This window comes from Natrix helvetica, assembly GCF_964273705.1.
Source record: "Natrix helvetica genome assembly, chromosome: 1".
Lineage (NCBI taxonomy): Eukaryota > Metazoa > Chordata > Lepidosauria > Squamata > Natricidae > Natrix > Natrix helvetica.
Genome location: NC_138548.1, coordinates 229,219,810 through 229,243,072, shown reverse-complemented (window position 1 = coordinate 229,243,072; position 23,263 = coordinate 229,219,810). Strand labels below are relative to the sequence as shown.

The following is a 23,263-nucleotide window of genomic DNA, read 5'->3' as shown; positions in this document are numbered from 1 at the left end:
ACTAGACAGTCGACACTGTTGCACCAGGAATTTTAATGGACACAAAAGTTAAGATTTATATTATAAAAAGCTAGCAATGCAGAGGCTGCATTTTAAATAATCAGGTTTACTTCCATTTTTGCCGCTGCTTTTAAAACCCCAAACAATCAAACTACGACTGACAACACTCTGGTAAGCTTATTCTACCATACAGATACTTAAGAGGCAAGGGATGTGCTTGCACTTAGGAGGCAAGTGCCAAAAGCTAAAATAGCTCATTAGTCTGTCAACACCCCTGTTAAGTAGTAATATTGAACCACATAAGCAGATAGGAACAGATGGGCCTCTATTTTTACAACCAACCTCCTATGGAATAAATCGTTCTTTTTTTCATCCCCAAGGAAGGGAGATTCTAGTGGATGATGCCTGCAAAACTGACATCTAGAAATGGCACCAACACAATGCAGAACGAGAGGACCGACAACTCTTATGTCAGCTTGACCTTGGCTCTGCCCACATCCAAGTCCTGAAACATTTCGTCATTCCGCCCCAAAGAGAGTGAAGCACACGAGTCGGTAGAAGCAGTAAGCCGTTTCTCACCCAACCTAGAATACTCAGCAAAGGGCTTCTGTTAGTCAAAAGGCTGTGTTTAAGCTCCGGTCTCTCTACCCCCACCCACCCCCTTCTCTCTCCAGTGGGCTGCGTGTGTGTGTGCAAGCACGAAACAGAGTTCCTCTATGCTTAACAAAAAAAGACCCAGGATTGCTTTGTGTCCTAACCTTCAAGGAGGCAAACCGGAGGAAGCTGCATCAAAAGCAGCAAAGAAAACAGCAGTCCCTGCTGGTGAAAGGAGGGGCGGCGGCAGAGGGGGCGTCCTTTGGTTTGATCCAAGCCTTAGGGCTGGGCAATTTTGGCAGCTTCTGCCTTGATAAGAGCAATCAGATCTTGGTTGATGAGGAAAACAAAGCGCAAGCTGGCAATCTGGAAAAAAGAGGGAGGGAGAGAGAAGAGAATTAAATCAATTTGTCCGTATATATTCTGCTTTCGCACCCCATTAAATCGTGAGCCACCTTGAGGAGGTTTTTTCTAGAGATCTGCAACGGCAGCTAACTAGAAGGGCTAAAGTGTCTTCCTTCCTGGCCAGGCTCTTATTATAAGCCAGCCCTCCATTTAAGGCAGCTTCCCCATCTGAGAGCTGCAGTCTCAACCCCTCTGAAGGTGCAACGCTCACAAAAGCTGACAGCATCTGGGCTCAACTGAGTCCATGCAGATAGGCTGTAAGCATGGGGTAGACCCACTGGTAATTTGCCCTGGTTACTATTACTAAATTTACAGCTCATATTTATATCCTGGCCACTTCAAGTAATTCTAAGTAGTTCAATGTTTTAAAAAAACACAGGTAAAGCAGAACAGTAGCCAATTGAAAATTCTCAATCCTTTAGTTAAGTCCAGAAAACCAAATTAAAAAATAACACAAGGATAAAAATGATAGATTCAGCATCCATTAGTAAGAAATTCTATTCAATTTAAATCTGAGCCCTAAATTCCCAGCCTACCCATCCTCTAAAAAGAAAACACGACTAGAAGAGGACTATGAGGCAATATCTAAGTCAAACTCTTTGTGCTACAAAGCACAGCTGGCCCCTGCTCACCTCAACCACGGAGTTATTGCTGAGTTTCCACTTGCTGCCACAAAGCACTGGCCGTCCATCAACGTAAATGGGCCGTCGGCCTTCGTTGGCCAAGAAAAAGTCCCCGTTGTTCTTCAGCTTGATGACACCTATGTCCATTTAGGAAGAGATTACGGTGACTTGGACTTTCCCAGGAGGAAGAGAACAGAGCCTCAATGGAATGCCAATGGGCCCTAAGCCACATGAATTTAAGCCACAGCCACCATGCCAGCCACTGCCTTTAAAGGTTGACCTTTCTTGAGAAACGGTTCTCTTTTAAAGTTAAAGAGCCAATCTCCCACCCAGAGAAGGTTCTCAAACTCTGCAGCCTGGAAGAAAGGCCACTGAATACGGGTAGTCCCCCACTTACAAAGGGTAGTCCCCCACTTACAAAGTTATGACACCCACCCCTTCCCCAAAAGCTACTTACGACCCGATTTCACAGTTACGACAGATACACACCCACCCACCCACGGTCACGTGATTGCATTTGAGGCTCTTGGCGATCGGCTCACCTTCCTGGCCTTTTTGTAGCATCCCATGGTCATGTGACTGCGGTTTTTGATGCCGTTGCCAGTTTGCAATGTTTTACTTCCAGTTTCCGACAAAAAATGCCCATTGGATAAAATGGATTTGCTTAGTCACAGTGTTCACTTAATGACGAGGGCAGTGATGGCGAACCTTTGAGGCACAGAGTGCCCAAACCAGAAGGCACCAGAGCACAGGAAACACGACGACCAGCTGGCTGAGCTGGGGTGACGATGCGCGCGCCCAAAGAGAGGGCTCTGGCATGCGTGCAATAGTTCGCCATCACGGGACAAGAGCATTCACTTAACAACTTCCCCCCCCCCCCAAAAAAAAATCAGATCAAGTCATGCCTCAACTTACAACAGCAATTAGTTGTAAATCGAGGACAACTTACATCGGCTCAATTAGTTGTAAATTGGGGACTACCTATATGTAGTATTTACATGCTGATAGTAAATACAAAAAAACCCACAGAGCTGGCTAGGGTCCTTAGCATTTCAGCAAATACCCCAAAGATTTCATTGGGTCATCAGGATGGCAAAAATCATCTTACTTTTGCCCTACTTCCACATTTTAAAGACAGTGGTTTCTCCTAGCAAAAAAAGGAGAAATGCTCAGGCATCTCGCACTGTGAAGCCAGTGAATCAGGAACCACAAAGTCATCCTCATAGTAATGCTTTCTTAACCATGGCCGTACACGTCTACCCAACAAAACATCTTTTTTTTTCTCAGCAATTCAGAGCCAAGAATCACTTCCGATACCTTGTTTGCGGGAGATTTTCCAAGCAGGGCCTTCCAGCGCCAGATCTACATCAATCTGGTTGTCTTTGGTGGCTCTGCCCAGGGTTATCTAGAAATTAGAGAAAGAATTCACTTGGCGTATCAAAGCGGTCAGGGTTTTGCCGGCTTCGGCAATCAAAATGAATCAGGGGAACCGACCCAGTGCATTGTTTTGGATTGGGCAAATGCTTGACTTTTCTGAAAGATCACATGGCATGGAGACAAGCAAAGGTAAGTGAAAAAAAAGAAGTGAAGTTCACCCCTGGATTGAAAATTACTCTCTCTCAGGTTGTCACAAAGTAAATTGCATAGATACTAATATTATGTAACAGTAAAGGTAATGGAAATCAGAAACCAATGTTTTTTCTCCACTTCAGGGCCAGTACAGTGTTAACTTCCACTGTCTGGAGAGAGAATTAAAAAATACCATTATCTCTTGAATTAATACTGTTCTTCTATCAAAACATTCTCACTGAAATAGCCCAGTCTTCGACCTTTCAGAACACACAAACATGCCATGTAGCTCAAAATCAAATGCAGCTTGATGGTGGCGCTTGATTTGCGTTGTTGAAAAATGATTCAACCTCCTCTTCCTAATCCAAGCTGGCAATAAGGAGTCCACCTCCTTAGTTTTGGGCACGGATAAATGAAAAACAGGACTCACCTCCCGGGAGCGCATGAGGTAGCGCACCATCCGTCCACGCAGCACAGCCAAGGTCTGGTTATCAAAATCAGGGGAGCTCATCCCTAGGAGGGGAGGGAAAAAAACCCAGACTAGCATGGTCTTGGAAAATTGGAGCTGACCAATAGCAAGCTTGGCAAGAGCAAAGTGCCTGGGGTCGCCTTTGGCATATAAGTTTAATAAATAAATACATCGTCCTTGGATGTTATTTATACCAGCGGTCCCAAATCTTTACGGCTCCGCGGACCAGCAGTGGGGGTGAGAGGGGATGATTTTGCGTGAGCAACCTAATCCCCTGCACGTGCAAATGGAGCATTACTGTTCTGACCCAGCTCCCCAAACACGACAAACCCTCTAAAATTAACTCAAAGATTCCTTTAATTAGGAGTGCTGGCAAAAAGTTTCTCTCTCTCCGCAGGCTAACAAATTCAGTCGGTCGGAAGATGAATAGTTGTCTGCCACATCTATTCATCTCTCCCCCTGCCTTTTATCCCCAGAGCTAGGGTGAGGCTTCGCTAGCAGCGGTGGCTCTTCCTTCCCAAGGATCAGCCCACAGATTTCCACTGCTCTCCTCTCCTTTGCCTTTGGTGCATCAGGCACTGGACCCAGCTGTTCCTCCTCTTCCTCATCAGTCACCTCCACACCTGGGGCCTGTTGACTCTCCATCTGAGGGCTGACAGATGGTCCAAGCTCCGCCTCTGTCTCTCTCTCTCTCTGCAAGCTCCACTCCCTCTCCCCCCTCGGAGCTCTCAGGTTGCCTTGATGCTGACCCTGACTCCCACATCTCCTCCTCCTCTTATTCAGCTGCTGGAAGGGCCGGTGGCAGATAGGCAACAACACTTACATGCTCACCCGCTTGCGTGAACCAGTTTACAACAGGCCACAGACCAGTACCGGTCCACAGGTTGGAGACCCCTGATTTATACCACTCCCATTCCCAAGCTTGGCTTCCATCTACAATGTCCTTCCAAGATTCTCTGGTAGCTCTTTCCACTACAAGAGGCCTCTGCAGACTTTTCTCACCTGTTATACTATCCACCAGCACCTGCCATTTGTGTAGCTCTTGCTCTAGCTGCCGAATCTCACGCTTCTGCCTGCGGTCTGCCACAGTCAGTTCTGCAAGGAGGAAGGTAACAGCCACATGTTTAACAGAGAAATACGGTGGCATTCTTTTATAATAAAGATATATACGTCTGTGTTATTTTATAATAAAGGTATCCAAGAAATTCTGGTGTTTGGGTTTTGTTTTGTTTTTCAAATTCCCTTCCTTAGGTCTCCTACTACCACCATTCAATCTTGGCAGCATTCTCTTCCCATTTTTGCAGGAAAACCAAGGAATGGCTCAAGAACATGGCAGAAATGAATGGAAGAATCCTAGCAGTTTAAGCTCTCCCAAAAGGCTTCTCCCTTCTTTTGGCTCTGCTGCTGTGAGGCTTCTTTTGACGTCAGAGGTTCTTACCAAAAAGAGGTAGAAGGCCCCGTAGCCCTGTTTGCTTAGACCTCAAGCCAAGTCAAGTTCATGCCCTACTCTTCTTCCAGTTTCCCAACACAGCTTCTAAAGATCCTTTTGAGTTAGTATTTCCCAGTGGTTTGACCAAACATAAAACAGTCAGAGCCACACAAAGCCGATAATGCAAAAACACAGCCTTCTGAAGAGGAAGCTTCTTTTCGGTACCATATGTAGCTTCAAGTTATCAAACCAAATCTAACTCACCGTGTTCCAACACTTCATCTCGCACATCTCTATAGAAAGGGAAAGGGGGAAAGGACAGGGAAAAAGAGAGAGACCGAAGGTTAAGCAGATCATAGAATGCCCATTGATTACTCCAGGATCAGCTTGGTGTTTGCTTTTGTTCTGTTGAAACTCAATTATTAAAAATAAGGTATGCATCTTGGGTCAGATTAAGACTCTGCCACCGGTGCAAGGCAGACAAATTCAAAAAGCAAACAGTTAACAATGTATAGCTGGAGTTCCCCAGGACAGCCAGGATGTTGGCTGAAGAATGAATGGAACTGGAAGGGCTCTGTAAAAGCTAGTCAATAACTGTCATCAGAACTAAGCTCTATTGTGACACAATTCCTGGACATTCAATCAGTCCGCTGTGGAAGGGAACAGGAGCGGCTTCAAATTGTCACTCTAAACACTGAAGGAATGTTTGCCCATCCCCAAGTCAGCCCAGCTGCATCGGTGTCACAATGGTTTACGGCTAAAATAAGAGGGGGAGGGGGGGGAAAATCTACCGGCGTCTCACTTACTTCAGCTTGCTGTCATCTATCATGTCTTCAGCATCTGAGAAGTTGAGCACCTGATCTCCTTTGGGCAGTGGCTGCACTGCAGAGAGGAGGGCACAAGGCTAGTTTAGAATTCAGATCCCAGCCCACAGCCTCAGCCAAGAAATTAGCAGACCGCCTTTACCTGTTTGATCGTCCAGGAGGTAGTACTGCTTCATGAGCTGCCAATGTGTCTGCAAGACTTTAGCAGTGCGGGAAGGGTAGAAAATCTCTGGGTGTTTGTGCAGCAGATCTTGGAATGTATTCAAATTAGGCTGACTGGTCTAGGCGAAGAGCAGAGAGGGAGTGAAAGGAGGAGTTGTCATTACATATCCTGTTTTCCCCAAAATAAGACCTCCCTGGATAATAAGCCCAATCGGGCTTTGGAGCGCATGCGTTAAAATAAGCCCTCCCCAAAAATATTTAAAAACATGTGCAGCCAGTCCCTGCCATTTCCTCTGGTTGCTTCCCACGCAAACAACACGAGGTGAGGAGGCAAGGCCGGAGGGGATGGGGGGGGGAGGAAGAACATGCCCTATGCACCCCACAGGCCCTTACCTAACAGCCGCTCCCGCAACCCTAGCCACTGCCCCCCCTTCTGTCATGCTAATGGCTGCCGCCAAGAGAGAGGCAGGCCCAGTGATGCACAACACAGCAGCAGCCATGAGGTGACCACTCTTGCCACCTCCTGCACCTCATAAGCCCTCCCCTAAAGTAAGGCCAAGTGCTTATTTGGGGAGTCATAAGAAAATAAGACCTTATTTTCAGGGAAACACGGTAACGTGGCGTTTATTGTTATTTTTATAATTTTTTTTTATTGCAAAGGGTCTTCATTGAGCTGTGGTTGTGCAGTGGTAAGAATGCAGTACTGCAGGCTACTTCCGCTGACTGCTGGCTGCCTGCAATTTGGCAGTTCGATCCTGACTGGCTCACGGTTGACTCAGCCTTCCAGCCTTCCGAGGTAGGTAAAACGAGGACTCAGATTGGGGGGGGGGGGGGGGGGGCAATAGGCTGACTCTGTAAACCGTTTAGAGAAGGACTGTAGAGCACTGTGAAGCGGTATAGAAGTCTAAGTGCTGTTGCTATGGCCAATCAGGTTTAAGTTTACCTCAACCCTGGGTGTGCCATGCATTGGCTAACTTCAGATTTCCTGAAAGTCCATCGCAGGAAGGTTTGAAATGGCACCAATTCTAAAATGGCCCTAAACCTCATCTATTATACTATCTGTATTAACTGCAGAAACAAAGAACGACTTTCATAAGAAGCCTTTCTGAGCACCGAGATGAGGAAATGGCTATGAGTTATTGGGGGGGAGAGCAGAACTTAAAAAACTGATCCCAAAGGGCTCTCAGAAACCCAAGTTTGCTTTGTGTCAGGCTGGGGTGTGTGTGACATCCGAGTTCATTGCTCCTTACCGATCCCACTTTGCTTAGCAGTTGTTCCTCTGCTTTGCTGAAAAGGACTTTGCTCTGCATAGACGCAATGGCTTCTGGATGCAGTTGCCTCATTGCTTGGCAAGACAGCCTGGTGAGAATGAAGACAAAGGAACCAAAAAGGCATGGGCTTCACTGACTCAGTGGGATCGTGGTCTCCCCAGCAGAAAGAACGAAAGGCTATAAACTGAATCTCTCTCTTCATTAATATGAAAACAGATTCAATCAAGGTCTAAGTAATTGATATATGCATCCTGTCCTTTTCAAAGGGGGGGGGGAGTACACCAGGATTTTTCATGCTTTAGAAAGCTATCCTGATATTTGCATATCCAAAGAAAAGCAAGACGACAATTTCAGGAAAAGTTGGAGATGTCAGAATAAAACTTTCACATTCATTCCAGCACTGATGAACTAGAAACTAATTCTCTCAATTTAAAACCATCTCCCCTCTCAGTCATGTTTAAGAATTTCATTATTTTTCTACTGTTAGGATTCCAGTCTTTAGTGCCACGTGGTTCGAAAAACCTTCTTTACCTAAGAAAAAGTAAATAAAATATGGACTGGGAAATATAACATCCAAATATCTATTGCAGTGATCAGGAATCATTATTCATCTCTACTATGAAGACACGCTTATTTAGAACAAACATAACTGCATCAATATTTAAGCTGGATGTCAGGCCTGCAAGTCATCTTTTCTTTTAGACCTCAGGCCTGCCGCACTTTCTATTATCCTACTATGCATTTTCTATTGTGGGAAAATGGGAGGGGGGATTGTACAGAGTTAAATGAGATGTAGCCATAACAAAATTCTCTCTAGAAAGCCAAGGTCATCCTTTGTCTTTTCACCTCTGCATCTGACTGGAACTGGATGGGTGGAAGCTGCCAGTATGGCAGTGGGAAATTGGACCATGTGATGGACTTGTGGGTGTGGGTTTCAAATTTTTTTAGAACCTCTTCTGTAGGTGTGGCCTGCTTTGCGGGAGTGGCTTGCCAGCCATGTGACTGGGTGGGAGTGGCTTGGCAGTCATGTGACTGGGTAGGCGTGACCAACTTGTAAAATGTGGTGAAACTCACTTAACAACGCTCTTGCTTAGCAACCAAAATGTTGGCTCAGAAGCACGCAAGTCTTAAAGCTGTCAAGTTACAAGACTCTTGCACCGCTAACCCTTTAGAAAGAAAAAACCCCAGGGGTGTTCAAACTTGACAGCTTTAAGACTTGTGGACTTCGACTCCCAGAATTCCTCCTCCAGTCATGTTGGCTCAGGAACTCTGGCATTGAAGTGTGCAAGTCTTAAAGCTGTCAAGTTACAAGACCTTTGCACCCCTAACCCTTTAGAAAAAAACAAACCCCAGGGGTGTTTAAACTTGACAGCTTTAAGACTTTAAGGTTTAGATAGGACTCTTAGAGGCGGGTGGGGCAATTGGTGAGCCTGCCAATCAGTGAGCAGCAGGCAGGGCAAACGTGGTGCAGACGGGCGGGGGGAGGGAGCTGGAACCAGTTCTAAACAGCACGGTAGATTTGTGGAACCTCTTCTATAGAAGAGGTTAGAAGTGGCAGGAACCCACCCCTGGTGTGGGGGCAATATCCTGAACTTTCAACTGGGTGGGAAAACCGGAAAGCCTTCAGATTCGGGTTTTCCCAGATGTGCCAACATGGCTCTCGTAATAAATTGGAACTTTGAGGAATCCTTTGCCTTGGAATCTCTGTCCCATAAGAACTGCGGGAGGAATGGATGAACTACAAGCAGGAAAGTTATCTAAATCAGGAAATGGCCAGTTTCAATGAAAACAGCCAGTTCCATCTCAGCTTTTGTTCCCTCTTCCGGCTTGACTAGCCTTCTGGACTTGTCTTGGACCCTCTGCCTAGTGGGGAACCGGATAACACAGCCATGCAGCAGCAGGAGCCAGGGTTGCAAAGGAAGCAGCCGGCAGGAGCACAAACAGTTATGGGTACTGGTGTAAGCAGACCAGGCCTGCTGCTGGAGACTCTTTATTCTCTCTTCGGCTGGAACACAGTGAGCTTGCTTCTTCCTCAAAGAAAGAGGAAAATGTAATTGCTTGATCCAATTTGCAAGAATCGGATCGAGCAGCCAGATCTCACCCCCCCCTGTGGCATGGAAGAAAAGATCTCGGTTGGCAATGGCACCTGCAGCAAGCTGACGTGGCACCCAAGGGATGACACACGTGCAGTCGCATCTATTTGTCATCTCTTCTCCCTGTCGACAGTCACGAGAGGTGGCAGTCAACACTGCTTCTCATACAGCTGTGAAACTGCACATAAAATGGGAGGAAGGGTGGGAACCCTGATCATTCTTCCCCCACATAAGGCTCAATGAATCCTCACTGGCGTTTCAGGGGTTCTCTTTCCGCCCAAGAGAAACTAAAGGAATAGCAGTACCAGCTATACTGAAAGGAATGGGGATATCCCTCGCCAGGCAATCGCTTCCATATGTGGCAGAGAGAGAGAGAGAGAGAGAGAGACCTAACATATACTTCACCACATTCATGGCCACGCGTAACCCTTCATTCCAAAGCTCTGCTTGGCCCGTGAAGTCAAAACAATTCACTTCCAAATAAGAACACATAGCAGCCGTACCCAACATTTTCGCCTCCGCAGACCGGCAGTAAAGGGGATGGTTTCACATCTGTGCCCGCTGCTTGCACAAATGGAGCTTCACACACTTGTGGGCTTGCCTGCTTGCCCCCTGTTTGCATGGCCCTGTTCCCAACAGGCCATGGGCTGGTAATGGGCCACAAACCAGGGGGCTGGGGACCCCTGACATATAGGATCTCCACAAATGAAAGTTATCTGGAAACTAGACCACCCAATTTGTTTTCAGCATACCGGGAGGTTTGCCTCCCCTAAGAGAGTGGTCTGTTTTTAGTCCCCCAGTGGTAGTGGCTCAGGTTGCCCCCTGCCTAATTTTGGAAACAAGAGAGTGGGAGCCTTCACCATGGCTCTGCTCTCTCCCTTTGAGAATCAGGATTGTGTGAATATGATCAAACTTACTTGGAAATCACAGGGTCATAGAGGAGTGCGTACCACCGCTCCTGGATTTCTCGCAGATTAAAGCGACAGCTGAACTTCACTCCCAGGTGCACAGAGGTCAGGTCATTGGTCTTCAGAGAGAAAGAAAAAGAGGTCTCAGTTCTAGGGTGGGCAAAACAGTCAGGTTTGGGGCAAGTAGCGAAAGAAAGAAAGGAAAGGAAAGGAAAGGAAAGGAAAGGAAAGGAAAGGAAAGAGGGAGGGAGGGAGGGAGGGAGGGAGGAAGGAAGGAAGGAAGGAAGGAAGGAAGGAAGGAAGGAAGGAAGGAAGGAAGGAAGGAAGGAAAGAAGCGGGAGGGGGAAAAGGAAAGAAAGAAAGAAAAGAAAGAAAAGAAGGAAGGAAGGAAGGAAGGAACTATATCAGCTTCCAAAACTTTGAACTTAAATGGAACAGAACCCATTGGAGGATAAGGCAATCAAAAACCGATTATAAAAAATTGCTGGGGAGGAATGGATGTTTCCAGAAAAATCAATATACCGTTTTTTTCGGAGTATAAGACGCACCAAGGTTTTGAAGAGGCAAATAAAAAAAAAAGTTTTTGCACTCTGCAAACCTCCCCAAAACAGCCCGTTTTTCATGAAAATGGGCCCGTTTCCCCCCCCCCCCTCAAAGGCATGAATAGCCTTTAGGGGGCTTGCAGAGTGCTCCTAGGGGACGGGGGGGGGAAGCAAAAAATGGGCCGTTTTTCGCGAAATAGATAGCCTTTAGGAAGCTTATAGAGTGCTCCTGGGGCTGGGGGGGGTGTAAAATTGAGCAAAAAAACAGCTGTTTTTCACTCATTTCTGCCCTCCCCAGTCCCCAGGAGCTCTCTGAAAGCCTTCTACAGTCTCTGCATGGCCATTTTTGGTGAAGGGGCGGAGTTTCAGGAGGCAAAAAAATGCTGCATTCAGTGTATAAGACACGCACCCAGATTTTCAGCCTCTTTTTTGAGGGAAAAAGGTGCGTCTTCTACTCCAAAAAATACAGTACTTCTGCAGCTACGGTGGACTGAGTCAGGCCACTGGCCAATCTGCTTCAATACTGGTTCTACAGGTAATCCACGATTTATAGCATAATGGTACCTTCCCATTGTTTTTGTTAAGCAAATGGTTGTAAAGTGAATGCGGCAGTACTAAAGCGAACCCATTGTTCACAATGGAGCGTTTCTGCTGAAAACCGGAAGTGCTGGGTATTGGGAAAAAAACATGGTAAAATGCAAGTATGTGACCGTGAGACACTGCAAATGGCAGCCAATGCAGGCCAGCTGCCAAGTACCCAACATGCGGTCCCCCAGTGGACCTAGGGTGGGGGAGTGGGGGGGGTCCATCATAGCTTTGGTTGCTAAGCAACTGGTTGTAAATTGAGGCCTACCTGTTCTAACTGGAAGAGGCACACATTAAAAAGATTCAGGACGAGGGTGAGAATGGTCTCCAGATGTATTTGAAAGAGAATTGCTTAGAAGCCTCAGGTAAGCTATTCTAGTTTCCTTGGCCTCCAAAGGATTTAAATAGCCTTTCTGAGAGCCATGGTGAATAAACGTCTAGGAGATGTGTTCTCTAACCCTAAGCTCATTCCACTACCTGAAGTACAGCATTGATCAGCAACAGATCATCGGTGGGTTTCCAGCGGCCCAAATCCTTGGTGACCTGCAAGGGCTGCTTGCTCTTCTTCATCCGTTTGGTGAGGCTGGGATTTGGGGCAGGGCTTGGAGTGACAGGAGTTGAGATGGATTTGGACACCTGAAGAGGCAGAGTGGGAAAGTGAGACAGAATCACAACAGACACAGCAGAGAGAGAAGCCAAAAACACTCCGGACAGCTGAAAAATAAAATAGCTACATTTCACTGTGGGCTATGAGATCTTGATCCTAGGCCAGAGTTTCTTAAAGTGCAGTCCTAGGGATTCCCCCCCCCCCCCCCCGATCTTCTCAGGGCAGGGGTGAAATCCAGCAGGTTCTGACAGGTTCTGGAAAACTGGTAGCAGAAATTTTGATTAGTTCAGAGAACTGGCAAATGCCACCTCTGGCTGGCCCCAGAGTGGGGAGCGAATGGAGATTTTGCAGTATCCTTCTTCTGCCACGCCCACAGAACCGGTAGTAAAAAAATTTGAATTTCACCACTGTCTCAGGGGTTTGCAAATTCAAAATGATTTTCCAGCTTATGCTGAAAAATTAAAATTCCATTAAACAAGTGTGGGAAGCAATAATGGCAGTGGATGTGAATAATAATTTTGAATGTGGTAAACATTGACAAACATGATCCATACAAACAAAAGCTCTTTTGAGGCCCTCAATGAGGTTAAAAATGGAAAGGGGTCTTGAGAAAGAAAAGTTTAATAAACACCCCTCTAGGCAGAGGGAGATCAGTTCTAGCCAAGACAGGCTGTGAAGTTTTAAAACTATGGCAGTCTAAACCAGATTCTCCTGGCTTATACCTCAGTCTGAACACTCCAGGTAACTATCAGCCTTTGATTAAGGTCTAATTGCCCATCTGAACTAGCTGTAGCAGAAGCAATATTAATAGCATTTAGACTTATATACCGCTTCACGGTGCTTTTACAGACCCTCCATAAGTGGTTTACAGAGTCAGCCTCTTGCCCCCAACAATCTGAGTCCTCATTTTGCCCACCTTGGAAGGATGGAAGGCTGAGTCAACATTGAACCTGGTGAGAGTCGAACTGCCAAAATTGCAGGCAGCCAGCAGTCAGCAGAAGTAGCTTGCAGTATTGCATTCTAACCACTGCGCCACCATAGCTCCTATCTATGTAGCGCATCTGTCAGGCTATTGTCAGGAACAGTTTGACCTGTCATACCAATCAAGGCCATCTTGACACGCACTCTGTTTGTCCCACTCAGAGATAAATCGTTGCAAGAGATGGCAGGTGTCAATCCAGGAAATCTAGCCAGTTGTAGCAAGATGGAGGTGGCAGAAATAGGGCGAGAAGAGAAGGACAGGGGAAGATTATTTCATCTACTCAAAGAGTCTTCTTCAGGCCTTAAATTCAGAAGGCAACCAGGAAGTGGAAGCCTTTGGATTCCTGTTTTCTTACAAGGACAGGGGAATCTAACTTGACCTGGCGGATTGGCTTATTCCATGAAAGAGGATTTCAAACCAGCTCAGCTTTTAGAACATGCCGTCGGTTACAAAGAAACAAAAGAAGCCACTTCTAAAGAAACTGCCAGTCAGACTTACAAATGAATGGGGAAAAAAACAAAAACTAAAAGGTTGGGCACCATTATTTCTCATCTATGTATCTAAGCTATGCACGGATATTTTGTACTGGAATGTGGATTCAATAAAAGGGTCGTAGTCATGTTTACCGTAAAAGTGTCGTGTGCGGCATGGAGAACAATAAGAGGATTTCTGAAGGCCTTCTCCCAGCGAAACACAATAATGCAGATCAGCCACTTACTCACCTTCTTCTTTTCACTAGAAGATGGCTCACTGCCAGAGCAGCGTCCCGGCTCCACCCCGCTGGGGCCTTTGGCCCGGCTGGATGATTTGGCAAGGCTGCTTTCTACCAGCTCATCATCAAATTTCTTCCGCTTGATGAACCTAGAATGGTGAACATCCGCATTGCCGTAATCTCAAGGAAACAGCTACCCCCTTCACTACTTTCTTTAACAACAGGGAGTAATGGGTGACTTCAGTGGATATCCTTTCACTTAACAGGATTGTGGACCTTTTAAGAACAGCCTAAGCTATACGTGCATAAGGCATAATTAGTCATAATACGTCAACCAGCATTTTAACAACTGTATGTTTTTTGAGGGGGGGGGCACATTGCACAATTATCCTCAGTCACTTGGCTGATTAATATGCAAACCACATACCATTATTTTACTGACACATTTTTGCAGTAATTAAGAGCAGCCATTATTTCCAGTTAGTGTTAATAAGAATTTGAGACTAAGATTGTTGATGTAGAATTCTGGTTAATGCTGACTGTAAGTCGTGCGTGTTTCAGGTTAAAGCAATACATTTAATCAAGGGAAAGCTATAAACTGTGGTTAAGAATCTGCACAGGAAATGGGATAAAATGCTCTGAGGGACTTAAATGCCTTACATGAACATGTCTGTAGGCAAAAGGTTTGAGACATATTTTATTTAATTTCTATGCAATTCCACAAGAACAGATCTTGTTTCTTAGGACAATAGCATCTAGGCCATTTGACCCCATGAAATGTATTGAAGAAAAATCAAACACTGTTTTCTAATCAGCAAGAACACAATTATTCTCTTTGCTTTTATAGAAATACCAATTAGACTATATACCACTTCACAGTGCTTTTACAGCCCTCTCTAAGCGGTTTATAGAGTCAGCCTATTGCCCCCAACAATCTGGATCCTCATTTTACCCACCTCGGAAGGATGGGAGGCTGAGTCAACTTTCAGCCGGCGAGAATTGAACTGCTGGCAGTCGGCAGAATTAGCCTGCAATACTGCATTCCCTGTGCCACCAAGGCTCATTTTATGTACAAGAAGAGACCAAATATGGTCACTTCTGATATATTTTGCGATTCCCAAGATTCCATCCTTTCTCTCGATTAAAGGAATACCAAGGGAAACTGCTATGTTTGGCTGGAAAACTAACAGGAGACCACAGTTTGATTAGACAGCCTGTTGCCAACCTCCTGACTTAATTGGTACAAATTAAAAGAAAGCAAAATGCTTTGTGATGCTCCAAACGTTGCAACTCCCATAGGTTTTACTCAAAATGACCATCCATTTTAAACATTCTCAGAAAACAATGGCTACATTGCATCTGCATAGGAAAAGAATCCAGCCTATTTAGCTATACCTTAGCCCTCGTTTTCCAACAAGCACCATATTTCTAAATTTCAAATTCTCAACTTTCCAAACTAAAGGTACCGTATTTTTTGGACTATAAGATGCACTTTTTTTGTCTCCCAAAAGGGGGTGAAAATGTCTAATACTGCAGAAGCCCCGCCCACCCACTGGCCATTTTTTGACCTCCACATGCCCCTTTTTCAGGGGAAAATGGACTGCAAAAAGCCTCGGAAACGGCCCCCCAAAAGCCATGAAAATGGGCCAAGAAAAGCTTCAAAAACGGGCCAAAAGAGCCTCAAAAACGGGCTGAAAAAAGCCTCAAAAATGGGTCGAAAAAAGCCTACAAAATGGGCCAAAAAAGCCTCAAAAATGGTTATAAAAAGACTGGCAAAGGGCCAAAAACAGCCCCCCCAAAAGGACTGAAAATGAGGCAGGCAGAGGCCAAAAACCATTTTTTGTTGTTTTCCTCTTCTAAATTTAGGTGCGTCTAATAGCCAGCTTCGTCTTATAATCCGAAAAATACGGTATGTTTGAGAGCCGGATGTCCTCCTTTTCCTGGATCACCTTCCTTCCGAACCACGTTCATCACCGTACCTGGATGAGCTCCGTCGTTTTGGAATGGCACCCGATACTTGCGATGAGCTCCTTTTCTGTCCTGCTAGAGACTCTTCGTCTTCGGAGCGGCTAGCTGTACCCGACGCCATCGGCCTGGAATCCAGAGTGTCTGCCACAGAGACAGGAGCACAGATTCAGTGCCTAGTGGGAACTAGTTCGGATTGGATACCAAGTTGCAGCCATGTCTGTTAGGTAGCTGATGCAGAGGAAAGCAAAGGAAAGCACTTTGGCGCAAACTAATGATGGATTCGTCTCTAACCAGCAGTCTCAGAAGTCTAAAAGAAATTGTATACAGGTAGTCCTCGACTTACAACAATTCATTTAGTGACCTTCAAAGTTACAACAGCACTGAAAAAAGTGACTTATGACCATTTTTCATATTTATGGCCTTTGAACCATCTTCATGGTCATGTGATCAAAATTCAAATGATTGATGACAAATGATTCATACTTATGACTGTTGCTGTGGCCAGGGTCATGCAATCTCCTTTTGCGACCTTCTGACAAGCAAAGTCAATGGGGAAACCAGATTCACTTAGCAACCGGGTTGCCAACTTATCAACTGCAGTGATTCACTTAACAATTGTGGCATGGAAGGTCATAAAATGGGGCAAAACTTACTTAACAAATGTCTCACTTAAGAACAGAAATGTTGGGCTCAATTGTGGTTGTAAGTCAAGGACTACCTGTACTTAGAATATATAACTTAAAAGCAAGTTAAGCCCCCGCTTTATTCTAATATATTTTTGCTTGGGAATATACTATCATGGATTTCAGAGGAAAATATTCTAATCTAAGCAATATGCCCCACTACTACAACTAGCATTACATAGAAGGCATTTTCCATCGTGATGGTTTTCGTGGAAGATAACAGTGGACATAAGCATTTTGTTTATTGTTCTGCTTGGTTGTCAAGAGCAGCTACAGTCCTTGTTTAGCAACCACAATTGGTTCTAGAGACTCAGTCATTAGGTGAAGTGGTTGCTAAATGAAAATCACTTATGACTGCACCGTGTTTACAATTTTATTTCAACTTTCCTTTGCTTTACATTGTCAAAAGGATAAAACTCCAAACAGTCTGGCGAGCCAAGCAGAATTCCAGAACTCTTTTCACAAGAAAGCCAGGTAAAAGGGCAAAGGTTACAGCTTTTCCCCTCCACCCCCACCCCCCCATTCCCATTCCTGCCCTTTGGAATGCTCAACCGGGAGAGAATTGATGCTTGTGTTTACATTCACTGGAGAGGAAGACATTACAAGAGAGCGCACAGGTATTCCTTGACTTACGACTTAGCAACCTTCAAAGTTACAATGGACCTTCTTTGGGGCTATTTACAACCAGGATTCAAGATTCCAATAGTTGGGCCCCAGTCACATGCCTGAACTTTGGTCACATTCAGCAGCAGCCCACGGTCCCATGATGTTTTGCGAGGGTTTCTGCTGAAAACCCACCCTTGCTTCCAATTTTCAGCAAAACTGCGCCCATAGGGAACCGCGGGTCACTTAACGACCACAGTGTTTGTTTAACTGCAGCTGCTGCTTTACAACTGTCACAATTTACAACAGTGATGGGCCATTACAGTTGTAGGTTGAGGATTAACTGTCAAGCAGGCAAACAATGAAGAATAAGCACTGAAAGGAATGGACTAGATCAGTGTTTCTCAACCTTGGTGACTTTAAGTCCTGTGGACTTCAACTCCCAGAATTCCCCAGCCAGCTGCTGGCTGGGGGATTCTGGGAGTTGAAGTCCACAGGACGTAAAGTCACCAAGGTTGAGAAACACTGGACTAGATCTTTTGTTTGCCAGCTGATCAGCAACTGCTTAGAACAGGGGTCCCCAACTTGTGGGGTGAGACCCACTAACGGGTCGTGGCCTATTTGCAACTGGGCCGTGTGAGTGGTGGGCTGGCAGGTGTGCACAACCCAACTCACACGGCCGCAGTCCCACTCGTGCGAGCGCTGGTGCTTGCAGCCCCACTTGTGTGAGCGCTGGCACTTACAGTTCCTCTCATGCAAGCGGCAGGCCACTCACACAAATAGTGCATGCGCACGGACCTGCCCCTCTCACAAAACCATCCCCTCTCCCCCCCATCCTCCCATGCCAGGCCGCCAACCTGGAAAGGTTGGGGAATGCTGGCTTAGGAGGTGAAAGAATATCCTTAGTGTAGAAACTGATCAGGGCCACCTCAGCGTCAGGCGCAACTGGGCTGGTTAACTTGTAGTTAGTGCTTTTTAGGGACCTCACAGCGTTCTAGAGAAAAGCTGCTCAGGAACAGAGGTTGTTTAGACCAGTGGCCCTTAATCTTTTGGGCACTAGGAACCGGTTCTGTGGAAAGAGGTTTTTCCGCAGACCAGAGGGAGTGTGGTTTTGTGTGCTGCATGCATCCCACGGATGGCGCTTTCCTTGTTTGCATGGCCCAATTTCTGGCATGCCATGGACCGGTGCTGGTCCACGGACTGAGGGTTGGGGACCCCCGGTTTAGGCAATCTCTCCACTCGTGGGAGGGAGAGAAAACAAATGGGTCAAGCACAGTTCAAAGCATAGTGACCAACTGTAATGGTGAACAAATGACTAAGAGAAAGACAATCATAAATCCAGGCATCAGGCGCAATGTTACTTTTTCATCGTAACTGCAAATGGTGACTGTCCCAGACGTCCCAGACGTACACTCAGTTTGGAACTCAGTCTTTGGACCAATCATTATCTTTTAGCTCAACTTATTTCTAGAGTTTTATTGTTGTAATATTAAAATGAAAGAGTTCCACAAACACCATCTTGAGTTCTTAAAAAGAAAAAGAGTAATGCTCTTGAGTTACTCCTGGTGACTTCATGGATCAGTGACGTGCAGTCAGGTGAGGCAAGTGAGGCACAGCCTAACCTCTCATCATCAGGGCAGCGAGTCATTCGATGGGAAACTTGCCTTTTGGGAGGAATGACCCAGCTTGGCTCCCGCTTTCAATCTGCCGCCCAACGACCGAATGGAGAAGCGAAGAGGCAGGAGAGACAAAGCAGGAGCCAAGCCGAGTCATTCCTTCCAAGAGGCAAGTTTCATATTGAATGACTCGCTGCCCTAGACTCGAGGCTCCAGTCCAGCCTGCGGTGCTTGCAGCCCCCGCCAGCTCCTCCAGGGACTCCCAAGCTCGGCACCAGAGAGCTGCCGCGAGAGAGGCCAGCAGGTAGCCCGGGCGGCGGCAGAGGTTCCCTTTGTTCTTTCGGGTGCGGGAAGCGGGGGGGGAGAGGCTTCCTCCGCTCCGTCCGCTCCCCATCTGCGCTGCCCTCGCCCGACAAGCGCACCCCGGATTCCGCGCAGCTCTGGCAGGCGGTGCCGTGGCCGAATCCCAGGGCGGAGGGCGGCAGGTCGCAACTGAGCATGCCTGACTGTGGAATTCTGGGAGTTGAAGTCCACAAGTCTAAAAAAATTGCTGCCTCACCAGCTATAAACCTCACCGCACGTCACTGTCATGGATACATGAAGTTGTTTATATGTGAAATGTTGCTTACGTGCCAACAGTATGATAGCAAATTGCCACTTTTCTTCTTCCAGGATATTTTTTTCAATTTCCTGTTTTATTTTTGGGACAGCTTTGGGACAGTCTACTTGTTTCCTATCCAATTATCAACCACACTAAGCTTGTTTGGTATTTCAATATCAATTTGTTGGTTGGTTTAACAGTTGCTGCCACTTGCGGGGCCAATTAAAAGGAAATATATCAAGCTCAATTCCTGATTTTGTTCCTGTTATTTCCTCGATAGGAATACAGAAGTGGTTTGCTGTTGCTTGTTTAACTTGTACAACTGGGGGATTTCTGGATAGTGGATCTGGATACGACTCGGGGATTTCTCTCATTTACTCTGCTGTAACTCCCAGAAGAAAACTAGGACATCAATATAATACAGAATAAAATGATACAATATTCAGGCCCAAAGTGGTTTAAGAGTGCTGTGACATCTCAATAATCAATAATTTCAATAATCAATAATTTTATTTGATTAGTCGCAACCCTCTCCCGAAGGACTCGGGGCGGCGTACAATCAAAACGGATAAAAATGCACATAAGACAAACATATATACAAAAAGAACAGAGACATATACATATGTGCATGGAGGAGAGTTGACTTATAAGTGAAGGACAATTAAAAACACAATTAAAAAACACAATTAAAAACACAATTTAAAATCCCCTTAAATAGAATTACTAAATTAAAAAACCCATCAGGAGCGTTACGAAGTTATGGTTGAGCCAGGCCAGCTATTTGGAAAAGGTGGGTCTTGAGCTTAACACGGAAGGAGCGGAGGTCAGTAGTGGTCCTAATATCCGGGGGGAGGTCATTCCACAGGGCTGGGCCCGCCACAGAGAAGGCTCTGCTCCTAGGCGCCGCCCCATGGCACTGTCTGGTGGACGGCACCTGGAGAAGTCCCTCTCTGTGCAAGCGGATGGGTCGTAGGGATGTATGGGGCAGAATACGATCCCGCAGGTAACTAGGTCCTGAGCCATGGAGCGCTTTAAAGATCGTAATCAAGACCTTGAAACGCACTCGATAGACCACAGGAAGCCAGTGCAGCTCGCGCAGGAGAGGTGTCACATGGGAGTACTTAGTACTCCCCATAATCACCCGCGCGGACGCATTCTGGACCAACTGCAGTCTTCGAGTGCATTTCAAGGGAAGCCCCATGTAGAGAGCGTTACAGTAGTCCAGGCAAGACGTCACCAGCGCATGGGTGACTGTGCGTAGGGCGTCCCGGTCCAATAGGGGGCGCAATTGGCGCACCAAGCGAACCTGGTGGAACGCCCCCCTGGCCACGGCTGTCACATGTTCATCCATGGACAGCCTGGCATCCAGGAGGACGCCCAAATTGCGCGCCCGCTCCACGGGGGCGAGTTGAATGCCCCCAATGGCCAGAGATGGAATTATCTGGTTGAACCGGGGGGCCGGAACCCATAGCCACTCCGTCTTGGAAGGGTTGAGCCTGAGTCGGTTGTCATCCATCCAGACCCGTACGGCTTCCACACACCGGGACATCACTTCGACGGCCTCGTTGGGGTGGTTCGGGGTGGAAATGTACAGCTGAGTATCATCAGCGTACAGATGATATCCCACCCCGAAACCACGGATGATCTCACCCAGCGGCTTCATGTATGTGTTGAACAGGAGTGGCGAGAGGACCGACCCCTGTGGCTCCCCACAAGTAAGGGGGCTTAGGGTCGACCTCTGCTCCCCTGCCAACACACGTTGCGTCCGGCCGGAGAGGTAGGAGCCGAACCACCGCAAAACGGTGCCCCGGACCCCCAACCCCTCCAGTCGGTGCAACAGGATACCATGGTCGATGGTATCAAAAGCCGCCGAGAGGTCTAATAGGACCAGGATAGAGGAACAACCCCTATCTCTGGCCCTCCAGAGATCATCAACCAACGCGACCAAGGCCATCTCTGTGCTGTGCCCAGGGCGAAAGCCGGACTGGCGCGGGTCTAGATAATCATTCTCCTCCAGATGTCGTGGAAACTGAGAAGCCACCACACTCTCTACAACCTTCGCCAAAAAGGGAAGGTTGGAGACAGGACGATAATTGGCCAGCTCCGTAGGGTCCAGGGAAGGCTTCTTGAGCAAGGGTCTCACCACCGCCTCTTTCAAGGCGGCCGGGAGAGACCCCTCACCCAACGAAGCGTTCACTAGGCCCAGGAGCCAGTCGCGTGTAACCTCCCAGGATGCCAGTACAAGCCAGGAGGGACACGGGTCCAGCAAACATGTGGTAGGTCGCAGTCGTCCACGCAATCTGTCCAAATCCTCGATGACAACCAAGTCAAACTCCTCCCAAAAAGGTTTCTCAAGACTCGCCACTGGCGTCTCGACTGGGCCACTGAAGGGGACCCAATCCTTCCGGATTTGAGCGATCTGCCTCTTTCCGTGTACAAAGTAAAATTACTAACATGACACCATTCCAATTCTGGATCAAAAGAAATACCAGATCCCAGCCCTACTTAAGCCGCTGCTTCATCCCATGATTTAAAAGAAACATGACAAAATAAACAAGTCAATATGACAGTGTGATCATCTTTGCTCAGAACTTCAAATCCACTGATCTAGTTTTGGGTAACTCCCATTTTTATATTGGGGCATTCTTCTTTTAATGACCTGGAGCCTTCCCAGATGTGTCAAACATTGATTTATTTGAGAGCTGTATGCAACGAAATTTCATTTTAGTAACGGTAAAGGTTCCCCTCACACATCCCAACTCCAGGGGGTGGTCCTCATCTTTGTTTCTAAGCTGAAGAGCCAGCGCTGTCCAAAGACGTCTCTGTGGTCATGTGGCCGGCATGACTAAACATCGAAGGCGCATGGAATGCTGTTACTTTCCCACCAAAGGTGGTTCCTATTTTTCTACTTGCATTTTTACATGCTTTCGAACTGATAGGTTGGCAGAAGCTGGGACAAAGTAACGGGAGCTCACTCCGTTACGCAGTGCTAGGGATTCGAACTGCCGGCCTTTCTGATCGACAAGCTCAGTGTCTTAGCCATTGAGCCACCACGTCCCTTAATTTCATTTTAATGTATGCCAATTAGTGTACATTCAATGTGACAATAAAGTTCTTCTAAGTCTAATGTGATCAAAGATTATAGGAATTCATTGGGAAGACGTCAGGTTAAGAAAAGGACTGGTGTGATGAAAACAGACATCCCAAACCAAAGAATCTTGTTCAAAATGTGACAGCCTTCCCTAGTTCAACGCCTTCCTGAAGTTTGTTCCTTATGGGGATTTGTGATCCAACGTAATTAGAAGACAAAAAAACTGGATCAAAGACAACAACATAATGATGCACAATTAATGAAACCATGCAAACAAGGCGAATTAAATCAGCCCAAGCGAATCAGACTGGTAGAATTTCGCCCCCAAGGGCCATCAAACCAAAGGAAATGGGGGGGGGAAGAAAGGAGCGAAAAGTAAGGCGCTTGCGCAGTTCTACTCCCTTCGCCTTTTTGCGCATGCGCCGCCCGTCCGCCTCCCTCGTTTGTTTCCTAACCAAGAAGGGAAGCTGTTCTCTCTATTTAATCTCAACCGATCTGAAGATGTTATATAAAGTCTGTAGCGGCATTACCTCACCATTCCCAATCGTTACGATAACGACAACAGCGACTCCCGCCCCTCTCCAACGTCCATCTCGCAGACGCGAGGAAAAAAAAATCCCAATAACTTCCGGGGAAAGAAAAAAACAGGAAAAACGAGACAAGCGAAAGATCAGTTCCGGTTTAATTGATGCCTAAGCCCGAGAGCCGTGGGGGGGAAGCGGCCATCTTGGTTAAGGGCACCGTTCCAGTACTTCGACTTGTCCAGAGCATGTAGAAACCTCATTGACCTCAACGAAGACCTTTTTCGGACATCGCGATTTCAGTTTATGTCATTCGTTTCCTGATGTACCTGCACACCTTCTGATTGGCATGCAGTTTCGGTCTGCCACAGACATTTAGATTTAAAAATGCATTTTTTTCAGCCT

The 23,263-nt window shown here is 46.6% G+C and overlaps 1 protein-coding gene across 1 annotated transcript; it reads right to left on the bottom strand.

The window, feature by feature from the left end:
- Window positions 1–13: 13 nt before the first annotated feature.
- Window positions 14–22,986, bottom strand: MCRS1 (microspherule protein 1). Its single transcript, XM_081968370.1, has 14 exons — window positions 22,868–22,986; window positions 15,755–15,884; window positions 13,786–13,924; window positions 11,952–12,110; window positions 10,357–10,466; window positions 7,326–7,434; window positions 6,056–6,194; window positions 5,896–5,971; window positions 5,354–5,382; window positions 4,663–4,755; window positions 3,622–3,704; window positions 2,940–3,027; window positions 1,632–1,759; window positions 14–960 (listed from the first exon to the last, which is right to left on the bottom strand). Exons 2-14 carry the CDS (start codon window positions 15,862–15,864, stop codon window positions 874–876), a joined length of 1,350 nt encoding a protein of 449 aa, XP_081824496.1. The 5' UTR covers window positions 15,865–15,884; window positions 22,868–22,986; the 3' UTR covers window positions 14–873.
- Window positions 22,987–23,263: the final 277 nt, after the last annotated feature.

What these genes read in the sequence shown, in the direction of transcription:
- MCRS1 (XM_081968370.1), bottom strand. Translation starts at nt 15,864, where the DNA reads ATGGCGTCGGGTACAGCTAGCCGCTCCGAAGACGAAGAGTCTCTAGCA. An exon ending in ATAGATGACAGCAAGCTGAA is followed by an intron (nt 5,383 to 5,895) that starts GTAAGTGAGACG and finishes CCCTTTCTATAG; the next exon opens with AGATGTGCGAGATGAAGTGT. An exon ending in GCTGGTGGATAGTATAACAG is followed by an intron (nt 3,705 to 4,662) that starts GTGAGAAAAGTC and finishes CTCCCCTCCTAG; the next exon opens with GGATGAGCTCCCCTGATTTT.